Source organism: Coregonus lavaretus (genome assembly GCF_964263955.1).
Source record: "Coregonus lavaretus genome assembly, contig: HAP1_SCAFFOLD_2871, whole genome shotgun sequence".
NCBI lineage: Eukaryota > Metazoa > Chordata > Actinopteri > Salmoniformes > Salmonidae > Coregonus > Coregonus lavaretus.
In genome coordinates, this window is record NW_028158016.1 from 50,207 (window position 1) to 72,235 (window position 22,029).

Here is a 22,029-nt window from a genome sequence, read left to right on the forward strand (position 1 = left end):
GAAACAACTTCCCCCTAACCCTAACAGAAACACACCTTCTCCCTAACCCTAACAGAAACACACCTGACATTACGTTCTCCCAATCTGAATCGGAGGCATACACACCGCTCTTCCCATTTCAATTAGGTGGTTTCAAGCACCCACAAATGTACACCTCTATAAACCTGGTCACACACACACACACTAGGGGTGCGAACATTTAAAACGTTAAAAAGAAACTGGCAAGTTAAGAAAAAAAAATCCCTAAAATATTGTAATTTTTTTTATACAAATGGAGTCTGCTGCTGCGCTTTTACCTGACCCAACGTTACAATGTAGCGATTGGTGCTTTAGTAACGTACTTAAGTATGGACCACCTGCTGGAAACATGTCTAGTATGGACCGCCTGCTGGAAACATGTCTAGTATGGACCGCCTGCTGGAAACATGTCTAGTACGGACCGCCTGCTGGAAACATGTCTAGTACGGACCGCCTGCTGGAAACATGTCTAGTATGGACCGCCTGCTGGAAACATGTCTAGTATGGACCGCCTGCTGGAAACATGTCTAGTACGGACCGCCTGCTGGAAACATGTCTAGTACGGACCGCCTGCTGGAAACATGTCTAGTACGGACCGCCTGCTGGAAACATGTCTAGTATGGACCGCCTGCTGGAAACATGTCTAGTACGGACCGCCTGCTGGAAACATGTCTAGTATGGACCGCCTGCTGGAAACATGTCTAGTACGGACCGCCTGCTGGAAACAAGTCTACAACTTCATCAGCAAGCTGTCAAACTATCCTAAATAAGTGACGAGCTACATGCTGTTTATCAGTGCAGTGCCCAACATCCTTAGCTAGCTAGCTACATGCTGTTTATCAGTGCAGTGCCCAACATCCTTAGCTAGCTAGCTACATGCTGTTTATCAGTGCAGTGCCCAACATCCTTAGCTAGCTAGCTACATGCTGTTTATCAGTGCAGTGCCCAACATCCTTAGCTAGCTAGCTACATGCTGTTTATCAGTGCAGTGCCCAACATCCTTAGCTAGCTAGCGAACGTTCCATCCCTGTGTTTGTCAGTGAAGCTAGCTAGCAGCAGGCAGTTTTTACAACTTCTTCCCTGTCTATCAGAGTCTGTCCCAGTGCCTGTGTTTCATAGCAAGTGAGTCATGTGCAAGACTGGATTTAGAATATTGATAAGTGGGAGTTGGAATATTGAGTGTGCATCGTCTCAACGCTCCATTTGGCAAAACACTTGCGGACTCAAGTGATCACTATCTAACGCAACAGCAAGTGGCCACTCGATAAAGGGCTTAGTGGCCAAGTGTTGGGGTTTGAGATTCAGCCTATGACTGTGGTAGATGGAACTTCATTGCCCCCTAGCACCCACCCAATAGGACTGTCGTACCCAATATTACCATATTCTGCATTGTGAATACACATGACATTTTAAGCATTTTTTAAAAATCGTTTTAACAGAAAAATGACTTTTTTTTTTTAACAGCAATTTAAACGTTAAGAAAATGTTTCCATTTGTCACATCCCTAACACACACACCTCTCTGTCCCTGTTGAAGCGTAGCTCCAGGAGCTGTGACGTCGGTGCCAGCAGCTTCTCCACAAACCAGGCTGGAAGCTTAGTGTTGATCTGGTCCACGATCTACCACACAGAGAGAAGAGACCATTAGAAGCAGAGAGGCAAACGTTGAATGACCAACCAGTTCTCTGCATTCGGGCAGCCATTTATAATGCAATGCATAATGTTTTTAAAAAGTCTCAAAATGTTGGCCTACATTGACGCAACATTCAAGTTTCCGCTCACAAAACATGAAATTTGCTCAGTTTGAGGGAACATTCTTCCAAACAGGTTTAAACCAGTTCTAACCAGCATAAACTAGTTCTAACCTGTATGTAAACCAGTTTTAGAACCGGTTCTTACCAATGTGATGAGGCTTAGGACAGCCAGGCTGTACTCTGGGCCACAGGCCCGGCAGGCGTCCAGCTGGTCCAGGCCGTAGGTGATGACAGCGTCGGTCAGCCGTGCGGACGGCTCCAAGCTCACCAGCAGGACACACACACACTCGTTCCCCGCCGTCAAAACCGGCTCAGAGAACAACACCTGCTTGGCCGTCGACACACACGCCAGCACCCGGTTCAGAACCTGGGGTAAGGGAGGAAGGAGGGGGATGAGGTAAGGTTGTGTTGGGAACAAATTATATCTGTGACATATGCCTTGTTAATTACCAGAGTCTGGGTCTCTCCCACCCACTCTCCTTACATCAGTAAAATGCCTCGGATGGGTGTGTGTGTCTCTCCTTACAGAGTGTTTCAGTGTGTGTGTGTGTGTGTTTCAGTGTGTGTGTGTGTGTGTGTTTCAGTGTGTGTGTGTGTGTGTGTTTCAGTGTGTGTGTGTGTGTGTGTGTGTGTTTCAGTGTGTGTTTCAGTGTGTGTGTGTGTGTGTGTTTCAGTGTGTGTGTGTGTGTTTCAGTGTGTGTTTCAGTGTGTGTGTGTGTGTTTCAGTGTGTGTGTGTGTGTTTCAGTGTGTGTGTGTGTGTTTCAGTGTGTGTGTGTGTGTTTCAGTGTGTGTGTGTGTTTCAGTGTGTGTGTGTGTGTGTGTGTGTTTCAGTGTGTGTGTGTGTGTGTGTGTGTGTGTGTGTTTCAGTGTGTGTGTGTGTTTCAGTGTGTGTGTGTGTGTTTCAGTGTGTGTGTGTGTGTTTCAGTGTGTGTTTCAGTGTGTGTGTGTTTCAGTGTGTGTTTCAGTGTGTGTTTCAGTGTGTGTGTGTGTGTGTGTGTGTGTGTTTCAGTGTGTGTGTGTGTGTTTCAGTGTGTGTGTGTTTCAGTGTGTGTGTGTGTGTTTCAGTGTGTGTTTCAGTGTGTGTGTGTGTTTCAGTGTGTGTTTCAGTGTGTGTGTGTTTCAGTGTGTGTGTGTGTGTGTGTGTGTTTCAGTGTGTGTGTGTGTGTGTGTTTCAGTGTGTGTGTGTGTGTGTGTGTTTCAGTGTGTGTGTGTGTGTGTTTCAGTGTGTGTGTGTGTTTCAGTGTGTGTGTGTTTCAGTGTGTGTGTGTGTGTGTGTGTTTCAGTGTGTGTGTGTGTGTGTGTTTCAGTGTGTGTGTGTGTGTGTGTGTTTCAGTGTGTGTGTGTGTGTATTTCAGTGTGTGTGTGTGTTTCAGTGTGTGTGTGTGTTTCAGTGTGTGTGTATGTGTGTTTCAGTGTGTGTGTGTGTGTTTCAGTGTGTGTGTGTGTGTGTGTTTCAGTGTGTGTGTGTTTCTGTGTGTGTGTGTGTCAGTGTGTGTGTGTGTGTGTTTCAGTGTGTGTGTGTGTGTGTGTTTCAGTGTGTGTGTGTGTGTGTTTCAGTGTGTGTGTGTGTGTGTTTCAGTGTGTGTGTGTGTTTCAGTGTGTGTGTGTGTTTCAGTGTGTGTGTGTGTTTCAGTGTGTGTGTGTGTTTCAGTGTGTGTGTGTGTTTCAGTGTGTGTGTGTGTGTGTGTGTTTCAGTGTGTGTGTGTGTGTTTCAGTGTGTGTGTGTGTGTGTGTTTCAGTGTGTGTGTGTTTCAGTGTGTGTGTGTGTGTTTCAGTGTGTGTGTGTGTGTGTTTCAGTGTGTGTGTGTGTTTCAGTGTGTGTGTGTGTGTGTTTCAGTGTGTGTGTGTTTCAGTGTGTGTGTGTGTGTTTCAGTGTGTGTGTGTGTGTGTTTCAGTGTGTGTGTGTTTCAGTGTGTGTGTGTGTGTGTGTGTTTCAGTGTGTGTGTGTGTGTGTGTGTGTTTCAGTGTGTTTCAGTGTGTGTGTGTGTGTTTCAGTGTGTGTGTGTGTGTGTTTCAGTGTGTGTGTGTGTGTGTTTCAGTGTGTGTGTGTTTCCTTACATCAGAGACGTATGCCTGTGTGATGGGCGGTCCCCTGATGGGGTTGAAGCGCTGTCCGATGCAGCGCACCACGGTGCTGAACACCCTCAGCAAGGCGGCCAGTTTGGGCAGAGACACCGTGGGGGGAGGGACGTCCTCGTCTACCGCCTCTCCAGAACCCACGTGACCCAAGTCCTGGAGACAACATGGGACAGAACAGTCCATACATTTCTTCATGGCATTTCATATTTAATGTAATACAAAAGGATCTCAGTGATAAACATTTTCCATAACTTGATACAGTGTCTTCAGAAAGTATTCACACCCCTTTGTTTTTTCTACATTTTGTTGTGTTAAAGCCTGAATTGTAAATGGATTAAATATCCCCCCCCCCCCACCCATCTACACACAATACCCCATAATGAGAAAGTGAAAACATTTTTTTTTGAAACGTTTGCAAATGTATTGAAAATTAAATACAGAAATCTCATTTACATAAGTATTCACACCCCTTTGCTATGACACTCCAAATTGAGCTCAGGTGCATCCAATTTCCTTTGATCATCCTTGAGATGTCACTACAATTTGATTGGAGTCCACCTGTGGCCAATTCAATTGTTTGGACATGATTTGGAAAGAAAACACACCTGGTCCCACAGTTGACAGTGCATGTCAGAGCAGAAACTATACCATGAAGTCCAGGGAACTGTCCGTAGATCTTCGAGATAGAATTGTGATGAGGCATATATCTGGGGAAGGGTATAAAACTATTTATAGAGTGTTGAAAGGTTCTAAGAGCACAGTGGCTCAATCATTGGGAAATGGAAAAAATGGGGGGAAAACGGAACTACCCAGACTGCCTAGAGCTGGCCGTCCGACCAAACTGAGCAACTGGGCAAGAAGGACCTTGGTCAGGGAGGTGACCAAGAACCCAATGAGCATTCTGACAGAACTACAGAGTTCCATCGCTGTGATGGGAGAACCTGCCAGAAGGACAACAGTCTCTACAGCACTTCAATCTGGGCTTTATGGGAGAGTGGCCAAACGGAAGACACTCCTGTGAAAAATGCACATGACTGCACGGTTGGAGTTCGCACAAAGGCACACGTGAGAGACAGAGCAAAGGCAAAATATTCTGTGGTCTGATGAGACAAAAACTCTTTGGCCTGAATGCAAAGCGCTATGTCTGGAGAAAACCAGGCGGTGCTCATCACCAGTCTAACACCATCACTACTGTGAAGCGTGGTGGTGGCAGCATCATGCTATGGGGAAGCTTTTCAGCGGCAGGGACTGGGAGACTGGTAAGGGAACAATGTACAAAGCCAAACACAGGCAAATCCTTGATGAGAACCTACCTCAGATGCAAACAACCTTAGACTGGGGCAAAGATTTACGTTCCAACAGGACAATGACCCAAAGCATACAGCCAAAGCAATGCTGGAATGGCTTCAGAACAAGAATGTGAAAGTCAGTGGCCCAGCCAAAGCCCAGACTTGAATCCCACTGAAAATCTGTGGAAACACTTGAAGATTGCTGTTCAGCGCCACTCATCATTAACTTAACAGAGCTTGAGAAAATCTACCAGGAACAATAGGAGAAAATCCCCAAATCCAGATTTGCAAAACTGATTCAGATGACTCAAAGCTATAATCGCCGCCAAAGGTGCTTCTACAAAGTACTCAGGGATGTGAATAATTTTGTAAATGAGTTATTTCTGTATTTCATTTTCAATAAAATTTGCTAAAATTTATAAAAACATTGTCATTATGGATTATTGTATGTAGATGGGTGATAAAAATCAATGTTGAATTCAGGCTGTAACAACAAAATGTGGAAAAAGTCAAGGGGGTATGAATACTTTCTGAAGGCACTGTACGTTTGTCTGTAGCCTTAAATTGCTAGTTTGGTTGACTGGTCAGTTCGTATCTCTGAGGTTCTACTGTAATAGTCTGGGGAACACCATTACCTTTGCATAGGTATCCATGTAATAGTGTAGTGTACACTCAGTGGCCAGTTTATTAGGTACACCACCCTGTTCACGAAAATGGTTTGCGCCTACAGACAGTGAGTGGCATGGCCGTGGCTTGCTATATAAACAGGCATCAAGACATTCAGTTATTGTTCTATTGAACGTTATAAAATGGGCAAAACGAGTGACCTAAGCAACTTTAAGCGTGGTATGATTGCCGGTGCCAGGCGGACTGGTTCCAGTATCTCAGAAACATCCGACCTCCTGGGCTTTCACGCACAACAGTGTCTAGGGTTTACCGACAATGGTGCGAAAAAAGCTTGTTGATGAGAGAGGTTAAAGAAGAATGGCAAGAATCGTGCAAGCTGACAGGCGGCCCACAGACAGGCAAATAATGGCGCAGTAGAACAGTGGTGTGCAGAACGGCATCTCAGAACTCAAAACTTGTCAGTCATTGTCACGGATGTGCTAATGCAGCAGATGACCACACCGGGTTCCACTCCTATCAGCTAAAAACAAGAAGAAGCGTCTCCAGTGGGCACGCGATCACCAACACTGGACAATTGAAGAGTGGAAAAACATCTGGTCCGACAAATCCCGGTTCCTGTTGCGTCATGCTGATGGCAGAGTCAGAATTTGGCTTAAAACAGAATGAGTACATGGACCCATCCTACCTGGTGTCAACGGTACAGGCTGGTGGCGGTGGTGTAATGGTGAGGGGAATATTTTCCCGGCACACGTTAGGGTCCCTTGATACCAACTGAGCAACGTTTCCCATGCCCCAAAGAATTCAGGTTGTTCTGGAGGCAAACTGGGGGGAACCGGTACTAGATGGGTGTACCTAATAAACTGGCCACTGAGCGTGTATGTAGTGGTGTTACTGACCTCTGCGTAGGCCTCCATGTCCTCTAGAAACTGCCCCAGCAGCGTGGTGGAGAAGGTCAGGTCTGCTACCCAGAACTGCTCCAGGCTCTGCAGCCAGCCTGCACACACAGAGAGTTCACACGCATACATTTTACTTGTGTAAACCAGGGGTGTCAAACTCATTTTGCCCCGGGGGCCGCATTCGGTCTTCAAAGAGGTTCGGAGGGCCGCACTGAATTATTTTTTATTTCCTTGCAGTCAATTTGTTTTTGGAATTTGATGCTCCTTGACTGTCTAGTGATTTTTAGTGAGCTGGACAATCAATAACTGTATGAATATAGGTCCATTATCATTTCTACACAGTTTCCATTTGGTTTTAGTCAATTCAAAGTATATTGAGTTTAACTCACACCACCCCTTGACACCCCTGGCGTAAACCATACACTGTCAACTACAGACCTGCAGCAATCTTTCCATCCCCACCAAGTTGTGATTATGTTCTATATTAAGAGGTAGATGGATAAACCTGAGTGTGTACTCACCTGAGACCTGTTGAGTCAGAGACTGTTTCTGTGTGTGGTCGATGTGCCAGCCCACCAAGATATCCACCGTATCCTGTCACACACACACAACAGGCATGGTCAAAAGACAACACAAATACTTCACTGTAGACACTCTGGGGGACATTTATAAGACCCGCTAGTAGAGACAGAGAGAGAGACTGACAGAGTAGGAGAGAGAAAGAGGGAGCGAGCCAGGCAGTAGGAGATGGAGGTAGTGAAAGAGGGAGCGGGCCAGGCAGTAGGAGATGGAGGTAGTGAAAGAGGGAGCGGGCCAGGCAGTAGGAGATGGAGGTAGTGAAAGAGGGAGCGGGCCAGGCAGTAGGAGATGGAGGTAGTGAAAGAGGGAGCGAGCCAGGCAGTAGGAGATGGAGGTAGTGAAAGAGGGAGCGGGCCAGGCAGTAGGAGATGGAGGTAGTGAAAGAGGGAGCGGGCCAGGCAGTAGGAGATGGAGGTAGTGAAAGAGGGAGCGGGCCAGGCAGTAGGAGATGGAGGTAGTGAAAGAGGGAGCGGGCCAGGCAGTAGGAGATGGAGGTAGTGAAAGAGGGAGCGGGCCAGGCAGTAGGAGATGGAGGTAGTGAAAGAGGGAGCGGGCCAGGCAGTAGGAGATGAGGTAGTGAAAGAGGGAGCGAGCCAGGCAGTAGGAGATGGAGGTAGTGAAAGAGGGAGCGGGCCAGGCAGTAGGAGATGGAGGTAGTGAAAGAGGGAGCGGGCCAGGCAGTAGGAGATGGAGGTAGTGAAAGAGGGAGCGGGCCAGGCAGTAGGAGATGGAGGTAGTGAAAGAGGGAGCGGGCCAGGCAGTAGGAGATGGAGGTAGTGAAAGAGGGAGCGGGCCAGGCAGTAGGAGATGGAGGTAGTGAAAGAGGGAGCGAGCCAGGCAGTAGGAGATGGAGGTAGTGAAAGAAAACACCAGCAGACGCTCAAATTTGAAGTTGGCGCAAGAGTGTGTGTGTGTGTGTGTGGCCACTCACTCTGAAGTTGGTGCTGAAGACGTGTGGGTAGCAGCGGGCCACCTGCAGGATGCAGCGGACGCTCTGACACAGCAGCTCCGGCGTGTCCAGGTTCTCCAAAATGGACTGCAGGCTACTCATGACCAGCTGACACAAAATGGACACCACAGAGTCAGTTACCCACTCTCTCAACTTAACTTTCCCTAACATCTACCCTGGGCCTTATTCATTATGATCTAAAAGGCCAAACTGATCATAAGTCAGCACTCCTACTGTGAGACACTATGAATGTGGCCCTGGTTCCTCTCCTGTCCTCTTACCTGCATGACAGGTGAGAAGGCCTTCCTCTCTCCAGCTGCCTCCAGGGCTCGGTACGCTGCCACCAGGTAGAGCAGCTTGACCTCGTCCCGGGTGCTGGAGCTGAACTTGACAAACATCCACTTGAAGATGCGCTCTGCTTCATAGCTCAGAGCGGTGCACAGCAGGCCCAGACACACCGCTGCCTCCTGACGAAGCTCCGACAGCAGCTTACTGCTACAGAGGAGAGAGGAGAGTCAGTACAAACCAACACACAACCTGACTAGCTTAACAGCCAAAAGGATCATGAAACATCCAAATGCTCTAAATCTATATACATACTCTATAGGGAACAGGGAGCCAATCCAGATGGAGACTATTTGGCTCTGATTGGGAGCTTCCTCTTACCTTTCATTCAAAATATCATTCAGGGTACTGAGGATCGTATCCAACTGTTTCACCAGGGCCTGGTGGGAGAAGGAGAGAGCCGAGAGGGGTAAGGAGAGAGAGAGAGAGCCGAGAGGGGTAAGGAGAGAGAGAGAGAGCCGAGAGGGGTAAGGAGAGCGAGAGAGAGCCGAGAGGGGTAAGGAGAGAGAGAGAGCCGAGAGGGGTAAGGAGAGAGAGAGAGCCGAGAGGGGTAAGGAGAGAGAGAGAGCCGAGAGGGGTAAGGAGAGAGAGAGAGAGCCGAGAGGGGTAAGGAGAGAGAGAGGCCGAGAGGGGTAAGGAGAGAGAGAGAGCCGAGAGGGGTAAGGAGAGAGAGAGAGCGAGAGGGGTAAGGAGAGAGAGAGCGAGAGGGGTAAGGAGAGAGAGAGAGCGAGAGGGGTAAGGAGAGAGAGAGAGCGAGAGGGGTAAGGAGAGAGAGAGAGCGAGAGGGGTAAGGAGAGAGAGAGAGCGAGAGGGGTAAGGAGAGAGAGAGAGCGAGAGGGGTAAGGAGAGAGAGAGAGAGCGAGAGGGGGGTAAGGAGAGAGAGAGAGCGAGAGGGGTAAGGAGAGAGAGAGAGCGAGAGGGGTAAGGAGAGAGAGAGAGCGAGAGGGGTAAGGAGAGAGAGAGAGCGAGAGGGGTAAGGAGAGAGAGAGAGCGAGAGGGGTAAGGAGAGAGAGAGAGCGAGAGGGGTAAGGAGAGAGAGAGCGAGAGGGGTAAGGAGAGAGAGAGCGAGAGGGGTAAGGAGAGAGAGCGCGAGAGGGGTAAGGAGAGAGAGAGCACGAGAGGGGTAAGGAGAGAGAGAGCGCGAGAGGGGTAAGGAGAGAGAGAGCGAGAGGGGTAAGGAGAGAGAGAGCGCGAGAGGGGTAAGGAGAGCGAGAGAGAGCCGAGAGGGGTAAGGAGAGAGAGAGCGAGAGGGGTAAGGAGAGAGAGAGCACGAGAGGGGTAAGGAGAGAGAGAGAGCGAGAGGGGTAAGGAGAGAGAGAGCGCGAGGGGTAAGGAGAGAGAGAGAGCGAGAGGGGTAAGGAGAGAGAGAGCGCGAGGGGTAAGGAGAGAGAGAGGCCGAGAGGGGTAAGGAGAGAGAGAGAGCGAGAGGGGTAAGGAGAGAGAGAGCGCGAGGGGTAAGGAGAGAGAGAGCACGAGAGGGGTAAGGAGAGAGAGAGAGCGAGAGGGGTAAGGAGAGAGAGCACGAGAGGGGTAAGGAGTGGGAGAGCGAGAGGGGTAAGGAGAGAGAGAGAGGTGAGAGAGAGCACGAGAGGTAAGGAGAGAGAGAGAGCCGAGAGGTAAGGAGAGAGAGGGGGAGGGAGAGTGAGAGGAACACAATCAGTGTCAAACAGGGAGAGAACACAGTTCTACAGTGGAGATGCACCACCTGGTAAATATAACCCCTCCAGTCTAAAAACAGCCCTGGTAAATATAACCCCTCCAGTCTAAAAACAGCCCTGGTAAATATAACCCCTCCAGTCTAAAAACAGCCCTGGTAAATATAACCCCTCCAGTCTAAAAACAGCCCTGGTAAATATAACCCCTCCAGTCTAAAAACAGCCCTGGTAAATATAACCCCTCCAGTCTAAAAACAGCCCTGGTAAATATAACCCCTCCAGTCTAAAAACAGCCCTGGTAAATATAACCCCTCCAGTCTAAAAACAGCCTTGGTAAATATACAGTGAGGGAAAAAAGTATTTGATCCCCTGCTGATTTTGTACGTTTGCCCACTGACAAAGAAATTATCAGTCTATAATTTTAATGGTAGGTTTATTTGAACAGTGAGAGACAGAATAACAACAACAAAATCCTGAAAAACACATGTCCAAAATGTTATAAATTGATTTGCATTTTAATGAGGGAAATAAGTATTTGACCCCCTCTCAGTCAGAAAGATTTCTGACTCCCAAGTGTATTTTATACAGGTAACGAGCTGAGATTAGGAGCACACTCTCAGCTTGTTACCTGTATAAAAGACACCTGTCCACAGAAGCAATCAATCAGATTCCAAACTCTCCACCATGGCCAAGACCAAAGAGCTCTCCAAGGATGTCAGGGACAAGATTGTAGACCTACACAAGGCTGGAATGGGCTACAAGACCATCGCCAAGCAGCTTGGTGAGAAGGTGACAACAGTTGGTGCGATTATTCGAAAATGGAAGAAACACAAAATAATGTAAATCTCCCTCAGCCTGGGGCTCCATGCAAGATCTCACCTCGTTGAGTTGCAATGATCATGAGAACGGTGAGGAATCAGCCTGGAACTACACGGGAGGATCTTGTCAATGAGCTCAAGGCAGCTGGGACCATAATCACCAAGAAAACAATTGGTAACACATGACGCCGTGAAGGACTGAAATCCTGCAGCGCCCGCAAGGTCCCCCTTCTCAAGAAAGCACATATACAGGGCCGTCTGAAGTTTACAAATGAACATCTGAATGATTCAGAGGAGAACTGGGTGAAAGTGTTGTGGTCAGATGAGACCAAAATCGAGCTCTTTGGCATCAACTCAACTCGCCGTGTTTGGAGGAGGAGGAATGCTGCCTATGACCCCAAGAACACCATCCCCACCGTCAAACATGGAGGTGGAAACATTATGCTTTGGGGGTGTTTTTCTGCTAAGTGGACAGGAAAACTTCACCGCATCAAAGGAACGATGGACGGGGCCATGTACCGTCAAATCTTGGGTGAGAACCTCCTTCCCTCAGCCAGGGCATTGAAAATGGGTCGTGGATGGGTATTCCAGCATGACAATGACCCAAAACACATGGCCAAGGCAACAAAGGAGTGGCTCAAGAAGAAGGACATTAAGGTCCTGGAGTGGCCTAGCCAGTCTCCAGACCTTAATCCCATAGAAAATCTGTGGAGGGAGCTGAAGGTTCGAGTTGCCAAACGTCAGGCTCAAAACCTTAATGGCTTGGAGAAGATCTGCAAAGAGGAGTGGGACAAAATCCCTCCTGAGATGTGTGCAAACCTGGTGGCCAACTACAAGAAACGTCTGACCTCTGTGATTGCCAACAAGGATTTTGCCACAAAGTACTAAGTCATGTTTTGCAGAGGGGTCAAATACTTATTTCCCTCATTAAAATGCAAATCAATTTATAACATTTTTTACATGCGTTTTTCTGGATTTTTTTGTTGTTATTCTGTCTCTCACTGTTCAAATAAACCTACCATTAAAATTATAGACTGATCATGTCTTTGTCAGTGGGCAAATGTACAAAATCAGCAGGGGATCAAATACTTTTTTCCCTCACAGTAACCCCTCCAGCCTAAAAACAGCCCTGGTAAATATAACCCCTCCAGTCTAAAAACAGCCCTGGTAAATATAACCCCTCCAGTCTAAAAACAGCCCTGGTAAATATAACCCCTCCAGTCTAAAAACATCCCTGGTAAATATAACCCCTCCAGTCTAAAAACAGCCCTGGTAAATATAACCCTCCAGTCTAAAAACAGCCCTGGTAAATATAACCCCTCCAGTCTAAAAACAGCCCTGGTAAATATAACCCCTCCAGTCTAAAAACATCCCTGGTAAATATAACCCTCCAGTCTAAAAACAGCCCTGGTAAATATAACCCCTCCAGTCTAAAAACAGCCCTGGTAAATATAACCCCTCCAGTCTAAAAACAGCCCTGGTAAATATAACCCCTCCAGTCTAAAAACATCCCTGGTAAATATAACCCCTCCAGTCTAAAAACAGCCCTGGTAAATATAACCCCTCCAGTCTAAAAACATTCCTGGTAAATATAACCCCTCCAGTCTAAAAACAGCCCTGGTAAATATAACCCTCCAGTCTAAAAACAGCCCTGGTAAATATAACCCCTCCAGTCTAAAAACATCCCTGGTAAATATAACCCCTCCAGTCTAAAAACATCCCTGGTAAATATAACCCCTCCAGTCTAAAAACATCCCTGGTAAATATAACCCCTCCAGTCTAAAAACAGCCCTGGTTAATATAACCCCTCCAGTCTAAAAACATCCCTGGTAAATATAACCCCTCCAGTCTAAAAACATCCCTGGTAAATATAACCCCTCCAGTCTAAAAACAGCCCTGGTAAATATAACCCCTCCAGTCTAAAAACAGCCCTGGTTAATATAACCCCTCCAGTCTAAAAACAGCCCTGGTAAATATAACCCCTCCAGTCTAAAAACAGCCCTGGTTAATATAACCCCTCCAGTCTAAAAACAGCCCTGGTTAATATAACCCCTCCAGTCTAAAAACAGCCCTGGTAAATATAACCCCTCCAGTCTAAAAACAGCCCTGGTTAATATAACCCCTCCAGTCTAAAAACATTCCTGGTAAATATAACCCTCCAGTCTAAAAACAGCCCTGGTAAATATAACCCCTCCAGTCTAAAAACATCCCTGGTAAATATAACCCCTCCAGTCTAAAAACATCCCTGGTAAATATAACCCCTCCAGTCTAAAAACATCCCTGGTAAATATAACCCCTCCAGTCTAAAAACAGCCCTGGTAAATATAACCCTCCAGTCTAAAAACAGCCCTGTTAAATATAACCCCTCCAGTCTAAAAACAGCCCTGTTAAATATAACCCCTCCAGTCTAAAAACATCCCTGGTAAATATAACCCCTCCAGTCTAAAAACATCCCTGGTAAATATAACCCCTCCAGTCTAAAAACATCCCTGGTAAATATAACCCCTCCAGTCTAAAAACAGCCCTGGTTAATATAACCCCTCCAGTCTAAAAACAGCCCTGGTAAATATAACCCCTCCAGTCTAAAAACAGCCCTGGTTAATATAACCCCTCCAGTCTAAAAACAGCCCTGGTTATCTAAGGCCTGTCATAAGAGACAACAATGCAGAGCTCAGCCAGAGAGAGCGACACAGTTGTGCATCCCAAATGGTACCCTATTCCCTTTATAGTGCACTACTGTTGACCAGGGCCTATAGTAGTGCACTATGTAGGGAACAGGGTACCATTTGGGATGCAGCCACTAATATCCCTCTAGACCAGAGGCCCTGACCACTGACCACAGCTATCCTATCCTAGGGAGAATCTCTAAGCTAGGGAGTTAAGACCTCCCTGGGTTGCTGGGATCGATTGACTGACTGATCACCTCACCACTGTTGTTGTCAGAGTGAGTGATGAACTACCCAGATTGAGATGATTGATGACCTCACCACTTTGTTGTCAGAGTGAGTGATGAACTCCCGGAGCTGTCTGACGGAGGTCAGCCGGCGGTCCCTGTCCTCCTCACGGGACACACGGCGCAGGAGGTTGGACAGGCGAGACTCATCAGAGTGAGACATCCCTCTGTCTGTGGAGAGAGAGAGAGATGAAATGGTGATTATAAATGCCATTCTATCTAGGCAAACTGAGTAGATCGACGCCTGTACGGGTGTCACATAGGCCAGTGGTTTCCAAACCTCTCCTCAGAACCCCCAGCCAATCCATGGATTATATCTATTCCACAGCTAGCACCCGATTCAACTGGTCAACTAATCATCAAGCCCTTGACTAGGTGAATCAGCAGTGTTAAGTCTGGGGGTTCCTGAGGAGAGGTTTAATAACCCCTGACGTAGGCTACATACTCACCGTGGGATTTCCTCATGTCCTTAGAAGCTAAAGCACGGTTTCCATGCTGCTGAAAAGTGGTCAAATCGGCGGTCGCATCGTTGATCCTCAACTCTTGCCCCAACGACTTCCAACCAAAAGTATCATCACTGAACCCTCCTGCAGCTTCATATCCTCCTGGGGGGGAGGGGGGGCAGAGAGCGAGAGAGGGGAGAGAGAGTGTGTGTGTTGGAAAGACAGAGGGAGAGAGGTGGAGAGAGAGAAGGGAGAGAAAGCGTTAGTCTTCCACCAGAAAGCATACAGTGCTAGCTCCACCAGAGAGTGTCCTGGTTATACAGCCAACAAAGCACAGAGAAATGATCACCATCATTACTGCTGTATGAGCCCATGGATGAAAGTCCAAACACAGTGAAAGATGGAAGAGGTGGTCATTCCACCACAGCAGTCTCAGAAGGAACAGTTCCTGTCACTACGACAACGCTGGCTGCGCCAGAGATGGCACCCTCTTTTGAACTACTTTTGACCAGGGCCCTTTTACACAAAGTGCCTCAGAGTAGCAGTGCTGATCTAGGATCCGTTTTTCCCCTTTAGATCATAATGAATATGATTATATGGACAGATGCTAAAATCAGCACGCCTGCTCTGAGATACAAAAAAATTGTCAAAGACTCCAGCCACCCAAGACATAAACTGTTCTCTCTGCTACTGCACGGCAAGCTTGTACCGATGCACCAAGTCTGGAACCAACAGGGCCCTGAACAGTTTCTACTCCCAAGCCATAAGACTGCTAAATAGTTAACCAATAGCTACCAGGACTATCTGCATTGACCCTTTTTACACTAACTCTTTTGACTCATCACATACGCTGCTGCTACTGTTTATTATCTATCCTGTTGCCTACTCACTTTACCCCTACCTATATGTACATATCTACCTCCATTACCTCGTACCCCTGCACATCGACTCAGTACTGGTACACTGTGTATATAGCCAAGTTATCGTTACTCATTGTGTATGTAATCCTTGTGTTATTAATTTTATATTATCTCTCTATTTTACTCTCTGTATTGTTGGGAAGGGTCCATCAGTTAGCATTGCACTGTTAGTCTACACCTGTTGTTTACGAAGCACGTGGCAAATCCATTTTGATTTGCTTTGTGGATACAGGGCCCATGCCCATGCATACAGGGCCCATGCCACAGGGCCCATGCCACAGGGCCCATGGATACAGGGCCCATGCCCATGGATAGATACAGGGCCCATGCCCATGGATACAGGGCCCATGCCACGACTGGCTCATGTGAACTACAATCCCAACGCTGTTTTAGAACGTTCAGAAAGGTCAACAGCCATCACTTGCAATACGGCTTTTTAAACATATGGCCCTCATCTTTCATCAGCAGTTTTGCACAGATCTATACAGCTATGGTTATCCATACAGCTATCCGACCAAACTACACTTCCCCAGTTAGATTACACACAGGTGTTAGGAGCGCGGTAGATGGCTAATTAGCACAGGTGGTCAAGCTCTGTCTACCGTCAGTTTTCCGTGACCAAGCGTTGAAACATGGCGATATGGCCGTGTGGGAACACTAAGCCTATCATGGTTTGCATGAATTTAACCTTTATTTTATTTTTTTAAGATAAGGTCCTTACGCTTCCAAAACCGTACCGCAAGTGATGCATGTTCATTTTTGGACTGAGCGTTGGGGATCTTACCAAAACTCCCCCATACAAAAGACGCCTTCGTCCAGTGACTCATGTGTAATGTAATGGAACTGTGTGTCATGATCAAGGGCTATGCGAAGGCATGCTGCCATGGAGTCCACTACCCTGGTGCTGGACTACACCGAAACCAAGGGTCTGAACATGAAACGTGACCAAGCACAGCTAGTCTCTGGAAACGGACGCATCATTATTACAATACCAGCTGCTAGCGCGCACAGCACATGATTAAGCACAACGCCAAGCACCGGTGTGTGACTTCACCAATCACCGTAACTATAATTACTTAGGCTACAGGGCAGCGTAGGTGGCTAACACCTTGTATGCGTCCCAAATAATAATAATAATAATAATATGCCATTTAGCAGACGCTTTTATCCAAAGCGACTTACAGTCATGCGTGCATAAATTTTTACGTATGGTGGTCCCGGGGATCGAACCCACTACCCTGGCGTTACAAGCGCCATGCTCTACCAATTGAGCTACAGAGGACTATATGCACTATATAGGCATCCTATTCCCTATATAGTGCACTATTTTTTAACCAGAGCCCCATGAGCCCTTGTAGTAAAGTAGTAGTATAGAGGAAATATGTTGCCATTGGGCCCTGGTCAAAAGTAGTGCACTACATAGGGAATAGGGTGCCATTTGAGACGCAGACTTCTCTACCATGAGGGCAGATATCTGTGGGGAACCGGGGACGCGCGGTGCTTTCCTTCCAGATGCAGTAGCACGCCCCCCCCCCAACATGCTGCAGACAGTAGACAGTAACAGTAACACCCACCCCCTTCGTCCAGAGTGTCTGCAGCAGCTGGGAAGGCATCATTGTGTAGGAGAGGTGGGGAGACAGGCTGGTCCGAGGTTGCTACTCCCACTGCTGTTGGGTCGTATACAGCTGGACCCAGGTCTCTGGTGGCGATGCGCTTCACACCGTCCTGGATAGCTGCTGACACACTGTCGCCTCTGAAGCAGGCGGACGGAGGGACGGACACACAGGGGGGCAGCAGGCGGACGGAGGGACGGACACACAGGGGGGCAGCAGGCGGACGGAGGGACGGACACACAGGGGGGCAGCAGGCGGACGGAGGGACGGACACACAGGGGGGCAGCAGGCGGACGGAGGGACGGACACACAGGGGGGCAGGACACACAAACACACAGTCAGTGAAATCCACCAGGGAAGACAGTCAGGGCAACTTGTACTTGCTAGATAGTGGTTCATCATCATAACTTATATGGACACACTCCCTACAGTTTGACAATCTCACCCCAATCTGGTTTACAAGTCTAGGATTGAACAACTGGATACATGGATGGAGAAATTATTCTAGCTAATTTACAGCACTGTTGAATAGTTTTCCACAAGACTATGAGCATTTGTCTGAACATAAACGTCAAATGCAGGTCTCAACTGAAGGAATGTTGTAAAAACACCTCCCTCTCTTTAATCAAGAACTGATGAGCTTGCATAATGTACTTTATTGATGTCCTTGTGCAATTCAACCCGCTGACAGCATTGCTAAAATCACTTTCGTTTGCTGGCAAAGGGTGGTACCGCGCCAACTAGGAAAGATAGCAGGTTAGCAATCAGTTAGCAAGCGTTAAAACATAGTAGCTAGTTAGCTGTCTTCTGGTTAGTTATTTTTGAGCGATAGCTAGGTAGCCAATATGAACTATCAAGCTAAAGTCATCTAGCTAATCATTGTTGACCAGATAACGTAACACAAGACAGCAGGAAAGACAAACGTTGCCCACCGATGGCTCATCGTTCCGTAGCCAGGTAGCTAGTTAGCCAGCTTGAGCCAAAGTTGCCACACTATACGTTAGCACACCATTTGATGTCAAATCAGTTTACTGATCCGGATACCGCGTTATCAAAGCACAACCACCCAACGATTGGTAGCTAGCTATCTAACAAGCCCAATCACTCTGGGGACAAAGGTGAAGAAAGGTAGAACCTAGCTAGCTAACGAACACCAGCCAGTTAGCTTGCTAGTTAGCTGGCTACATTTGCGCTTTGAGCTAACTAACGTCAGTTAGCCAACTAACTAGCTGGCTACCAAGTGAAGGTAACATGTCATCTCAGTGACAACGAATATTGGCTAATAATAGTAATAACTACCAATAACTAGCTAACACCACTTCCAATGTTACCGAAATAGCTGCCAAGCATTGGCTTCTCTGACCACTAATAATATTAGGTTAGCTAGCTAGCCATGTCTACCTAAACACGAGGAAAACATAGCAATGAAATGCGGCAGGTTGTGTTTAGAGTCCGAATAAATGCGCAAAGTGTTGGTTATCCTTGATAGCGTACCTAGCTAGTTTGGATAACGTTATCAAGCTTGAGCGTTAGCTTGGTTACTGGCTAGTTACTGTTATCAAGCCATTTCCCTCACGTGTGGGAACCAAAGTGGCTGACTAGCTAGCTAGCTAAATAAAGAAGCTGCGGTTAGGCCCAGCGAATCCCCGTTCTATTCTAGACTGTCTCACCCGTGGCGCGATACCAACCTGGGCTGCCAATCATTCCAGTCTCGCTGCAGTTTGTGGGCGCTGCTAAGCCGAAACCCAAGGGCTTTACGGCTCATTACCTTTGCGAGAACAGCATGACCTGCTCTCAACGGGATTAAATTCGGTGAACAAGCGTATTCGCTCGCTATCTGTTTATTTTACGTCCATTAATGGACCCGCTACAGCTATCAGTGTGCGTTATGTTTTGTGTCGGGTCGGCCTCCTTTCTTTTTTTTTCCGGCTCCCAGTCCTTCTTCGATTCTTGATGAAAGAGCCACGGCCCCCTTCTCTTTATAGCAGCGCCATCTGCCGGACTTTGGAACGACCAAGCAAGCGCTGTGAGCGCAACAGGTCTGTTCAAATAACCCAGAGGTTTACCTAGCTAACTTCACTGACCCTCAAAAAAACATACAAATAATATAAACCGATGTTCATCTTCTCAATCTCCTCTGCAGCTAGCAACTGCAGCAAGTTGTTTTTTGCACATCACTTGGAATATGCGTTGCCAAGCGACAGCATCTCGAGTGGGAGTGAGAAGAGAGCATGCATGCAGCAACAGTAAAGGTAAATATGAGCAGAATTCAAGGCATTATGGTGTGTGTACTGTGTAGTACTGCAAACTTCAATGTTTTTTTTCTCATAAAATGTCACACACACACACACACACACACACACACACACACAGCTATGTCTTACTATACTTGTAAGGACTTTTTGGGGACAAACAATTGATTCCCATTCACACACACATGCACATTTTCTCTGAAACTCCAGAAACAAATGAACAACAGGGTAGGACAAAACCCCCTCCCTCTAATGTAGAGAAGCTGTAACTGCTGAGAGGGAATGAGTGTGTGATTAAACATAATTGAACATAACTTTAAGAGAAGGGTGGAGAATCTGGCCAATGTACAGTATTTGTATTTATTATGGATCCCCAGCTTTACAGGAATATGACTCTGAATATAAACAGCAACACCTCCCCCATTGGCATTCCTGTCTCTTATGTAGATGTTATAACCATGTATTGCTACCACTGTATCATCAAAGGAATGATCTAAGTGAGTTTCAGAGATGAATGTATGAATGTTATCTGTTACTAGCAAGTTATCGATTTCATGAACTTTGTTTCTTAGGTTACATATGTTAATGTGGCCTATTTTTAGTGATTTTCTGGGATGTTTCATTGTTTTTATTGCTTTACTGGGAGGCTTATCAGAAGTAGGCATGACAGCAATATTTACACTGAACAAAAATATAAACGCAACATGCAACAATTTTAAATATTTTACTGAGTACTGGAACATGTTGTCATACACGTCGAACCAGAGCATCCCAAACATGCTCAATGGGTGACATGTCTGGTGAGTATGCAGGCCATGGAAGAACTGGGACATTTTCAGCTTCCAGGAATTGTGTACAGATCCTTGCGACATGGGGCTGTGCATTATCATGCTGCAACATGAGGTGATGGCGGCGGATGAATGGCACGACAATGGGCCTCAGGATCTCCTCATGGTATCTCTGTGCATTCAAATTGCCATCGATAAAATGCAATTGTGTTCGTTGTCCGTAGCTTATGTCTGCCCATACCATAACCCCACCGCCACCATGAGGAACTCTGTTCACAACGTTGACGTCAACAAACTGCTCGCCCACACAACGCCATACACTCTTTCTGCCATCTGCCTGGTACAGTTGAAACTGGGATTCATCCGTGAAGAGCACACTTCTCCAGCATGCCAGTGGCCATCGAAGGTGAGCATTTTTCCCACTGAAGTCGGTTACGACGCCGAACTGCAGTCAGGTCAAGACCGTGGTGACGACGACGAGCACGCATATGAGCTTCCCTGAGACGGTTTCTAACAGTTTGTGCAGATTCTTTGGTTTTTGCAAACCCACAGTTTCATCAGCTGTCCGGGAGGTTGGTCTCAGATGATCCCGCATGTAACAATGTACGCTGGGAGTCGGGAAGCAAGGACAGGGAGTGCATTTCATGATAAATAAAACATGGCACAAAACAAGAGTAACGTACAGACAGGAACAGAGTAACAGGATCAATCACGCCTAGGGAAGGAACCAAAGGGAGTGACATATATAGGGGAGGTAATCAGGAAGGTGATGGAGTCCAGGGGAGTCTGATGTAACGATGGTGACAGGTGTGCGTAATAAAGAGCAGCCTGGTGACCTAGAGGCCAGAAGGGGAGTATACATGACGCCGCAGGTGAAGAAGCCAGAAATGGAGGTCCTGGGCTGGCGTGGTTACACGTGGTTACACATGGTCTGCGGTTGTAAGGCTGGTTGGATGTACTGCTAAATTCTCCGAAACGACGTGTAGGCTTATGGTAGAGAAATTAACATTCAATTATCTGGCAACAGCTCTGGTGGACATTCCTGCAGTCAGCATGCCAATTGCATGCTCCATCAAAATTTGAGACATCTGTGGCATTGTGTGACAAAACTGCACATTTTAGAGTGGCCTTTTATTGTCCCCAGCACAAGGTGCACCTGTGTAATGATTATGCTGTTTAATCAGCTTGTTGATATGCCACACCTGTCAGGTGGATGGATTATATTGGCAAAGGAGAAAGGCTCACTAACAGGGATGTAAACAAATTTGTGCACAACATTTGAGAGAAATAAGCTTTTTGTGCGTTTGGAAAGTTTATGGGATCTTTTATTTCAGCTCATGAAACCAACACTTTACATGTTGTGTTTATATTTCAGTCCAGTATATATTTGAGCTGATAGTTCAGGGTGAACTGCACACGGTGGACTTAATTTACATTTGAGTCATTTTGCAGATGCTCTTATCCAGAGCGACTTACAGTAGAGTGCATACATTTTTCATACTTTTTTGTACTGGTCCCCCATGGGAATCGAACCCACAACCCTGGTGTTGCAAGCGCCATGCTCTACTAACAGAGCCTCACTTGGATCACATCATTAGAAGTTTACTTCAATAATAATTAACAGCCAATGACTCACAATACTCCTACTAGGGCAAACCGTCTCAGTGCTAACAGTATAACTAAGGTTCATAGGCGCCATGGTTACTGCTGACAATAGCTGTCAGATTGACAAAGGCATTCAGGGGAGTTAGAGAAACACAAATTAGGTTACTTACATTATGACTGACAACACCCCCGGGAAAACTGACATTTGCAGCAGCACTACGACAACTCTGCGACACAATGGTAGGGATTATCTGACCAGGGCTTGGGTCACTGATAAATAATTGTCTGTAGCCTCCAACCTCCCTCATCCGATTGGAGAGTCGCTCCACCCCCCCATGAAGACTGCCTGGCTGCTATTCATTAACCAATGTGTCCCCTGCCCCCTATAGCCTCCAACCTCCCTCATCCTATTGGAGAGTCGCTCCACCCCCCCATGAAGACTGCCT

At 47.0% G+C, this 22,029-nt stretch overlaps 1 protein-coding gene and 1 long non-coding RNA gene across 2 annotated transcripts in view; both read right to left on the reverse strand.

The window, feature by feature from the left end:
* LOC311124538 (serine/threonine-protein kinase SMG1-like) overlaps nucleotides 1-19,160 on the reverse strand; it is a gene marked incomplete at its 3' end in the record, with an annotated part of 68,988 nt that extends 49,828 nt beyond the window's left edge. The window contains exons 1-12 of the mRNA XM_084198660.1: nucleotides 18,627-19,160; nucleotides 16,900-17,078; nucleotides 14,412-14,567; nucleotides 13,997-14,133; nucleotides 8,858-8,916; nucleotides 8,473-8,686; nucleotides 8,174-8,299; nucleotides 7,185-7,257; nucleotides 6,664-6,761; nucleotides 3,831-4,004; nucleotides 1,917-2,138; nucleotides 1,536-1,637 (exon numbers count right to left, since the gene is read on the reverse strand). Of these exons, the coding sequence (XP_084054786.1) occupies nucleotides 1,536-1,637; nucleotides 1,917-2,138; nucleotides 3,831-4,004; nucleotides 6,664-6,761; nucleotides 7,185-7,257; nucleotides 8,174-8,299; nucleotides 8,473-8,686; nucleotides 8,858-8,916; nucleotides 13,997-14,133; nucleotides 14,412-14,567; nucleotides 16,900-17,078; nucleotides 18,627-18,703 (1,617 nt within the window). The remainder of the gene's footprint in view (nucleotides 1-1,535; nucleotides 1,638-1,916; nucleotides 2,139-3,830; nucleotides 4,005-6,663; nucleotides 6,762-7,184; nucleotides 7,258-8,173; nucleotides 8,300-8,472; nucleotides 8,687-8,857; nucleotides 8,917-13,996; nucleotides 14,134-14,411; nucleotides 14,568-16,899; nucleotides 17,079-18,626) is intronic.
* Nucleotides 19,161-19,531: 371 nt separating this feature from the next.
* Nucleotides 19,532-21,873, reverse strand: LOC311124537. Its single transcript, XR_014612772.1, has 2 exons — nucleotides 21,754-21,873; nucleotides 19,532-20,586 (listed from the first exon to the last, which is right to left on the reverse strand). It is a non-coding gene; the product is annotated as an uncharacterized lncRNA (long non-coding RNA).
* Nucleotides 21,874-22,029: the final 156 nt, after the last annotated feature.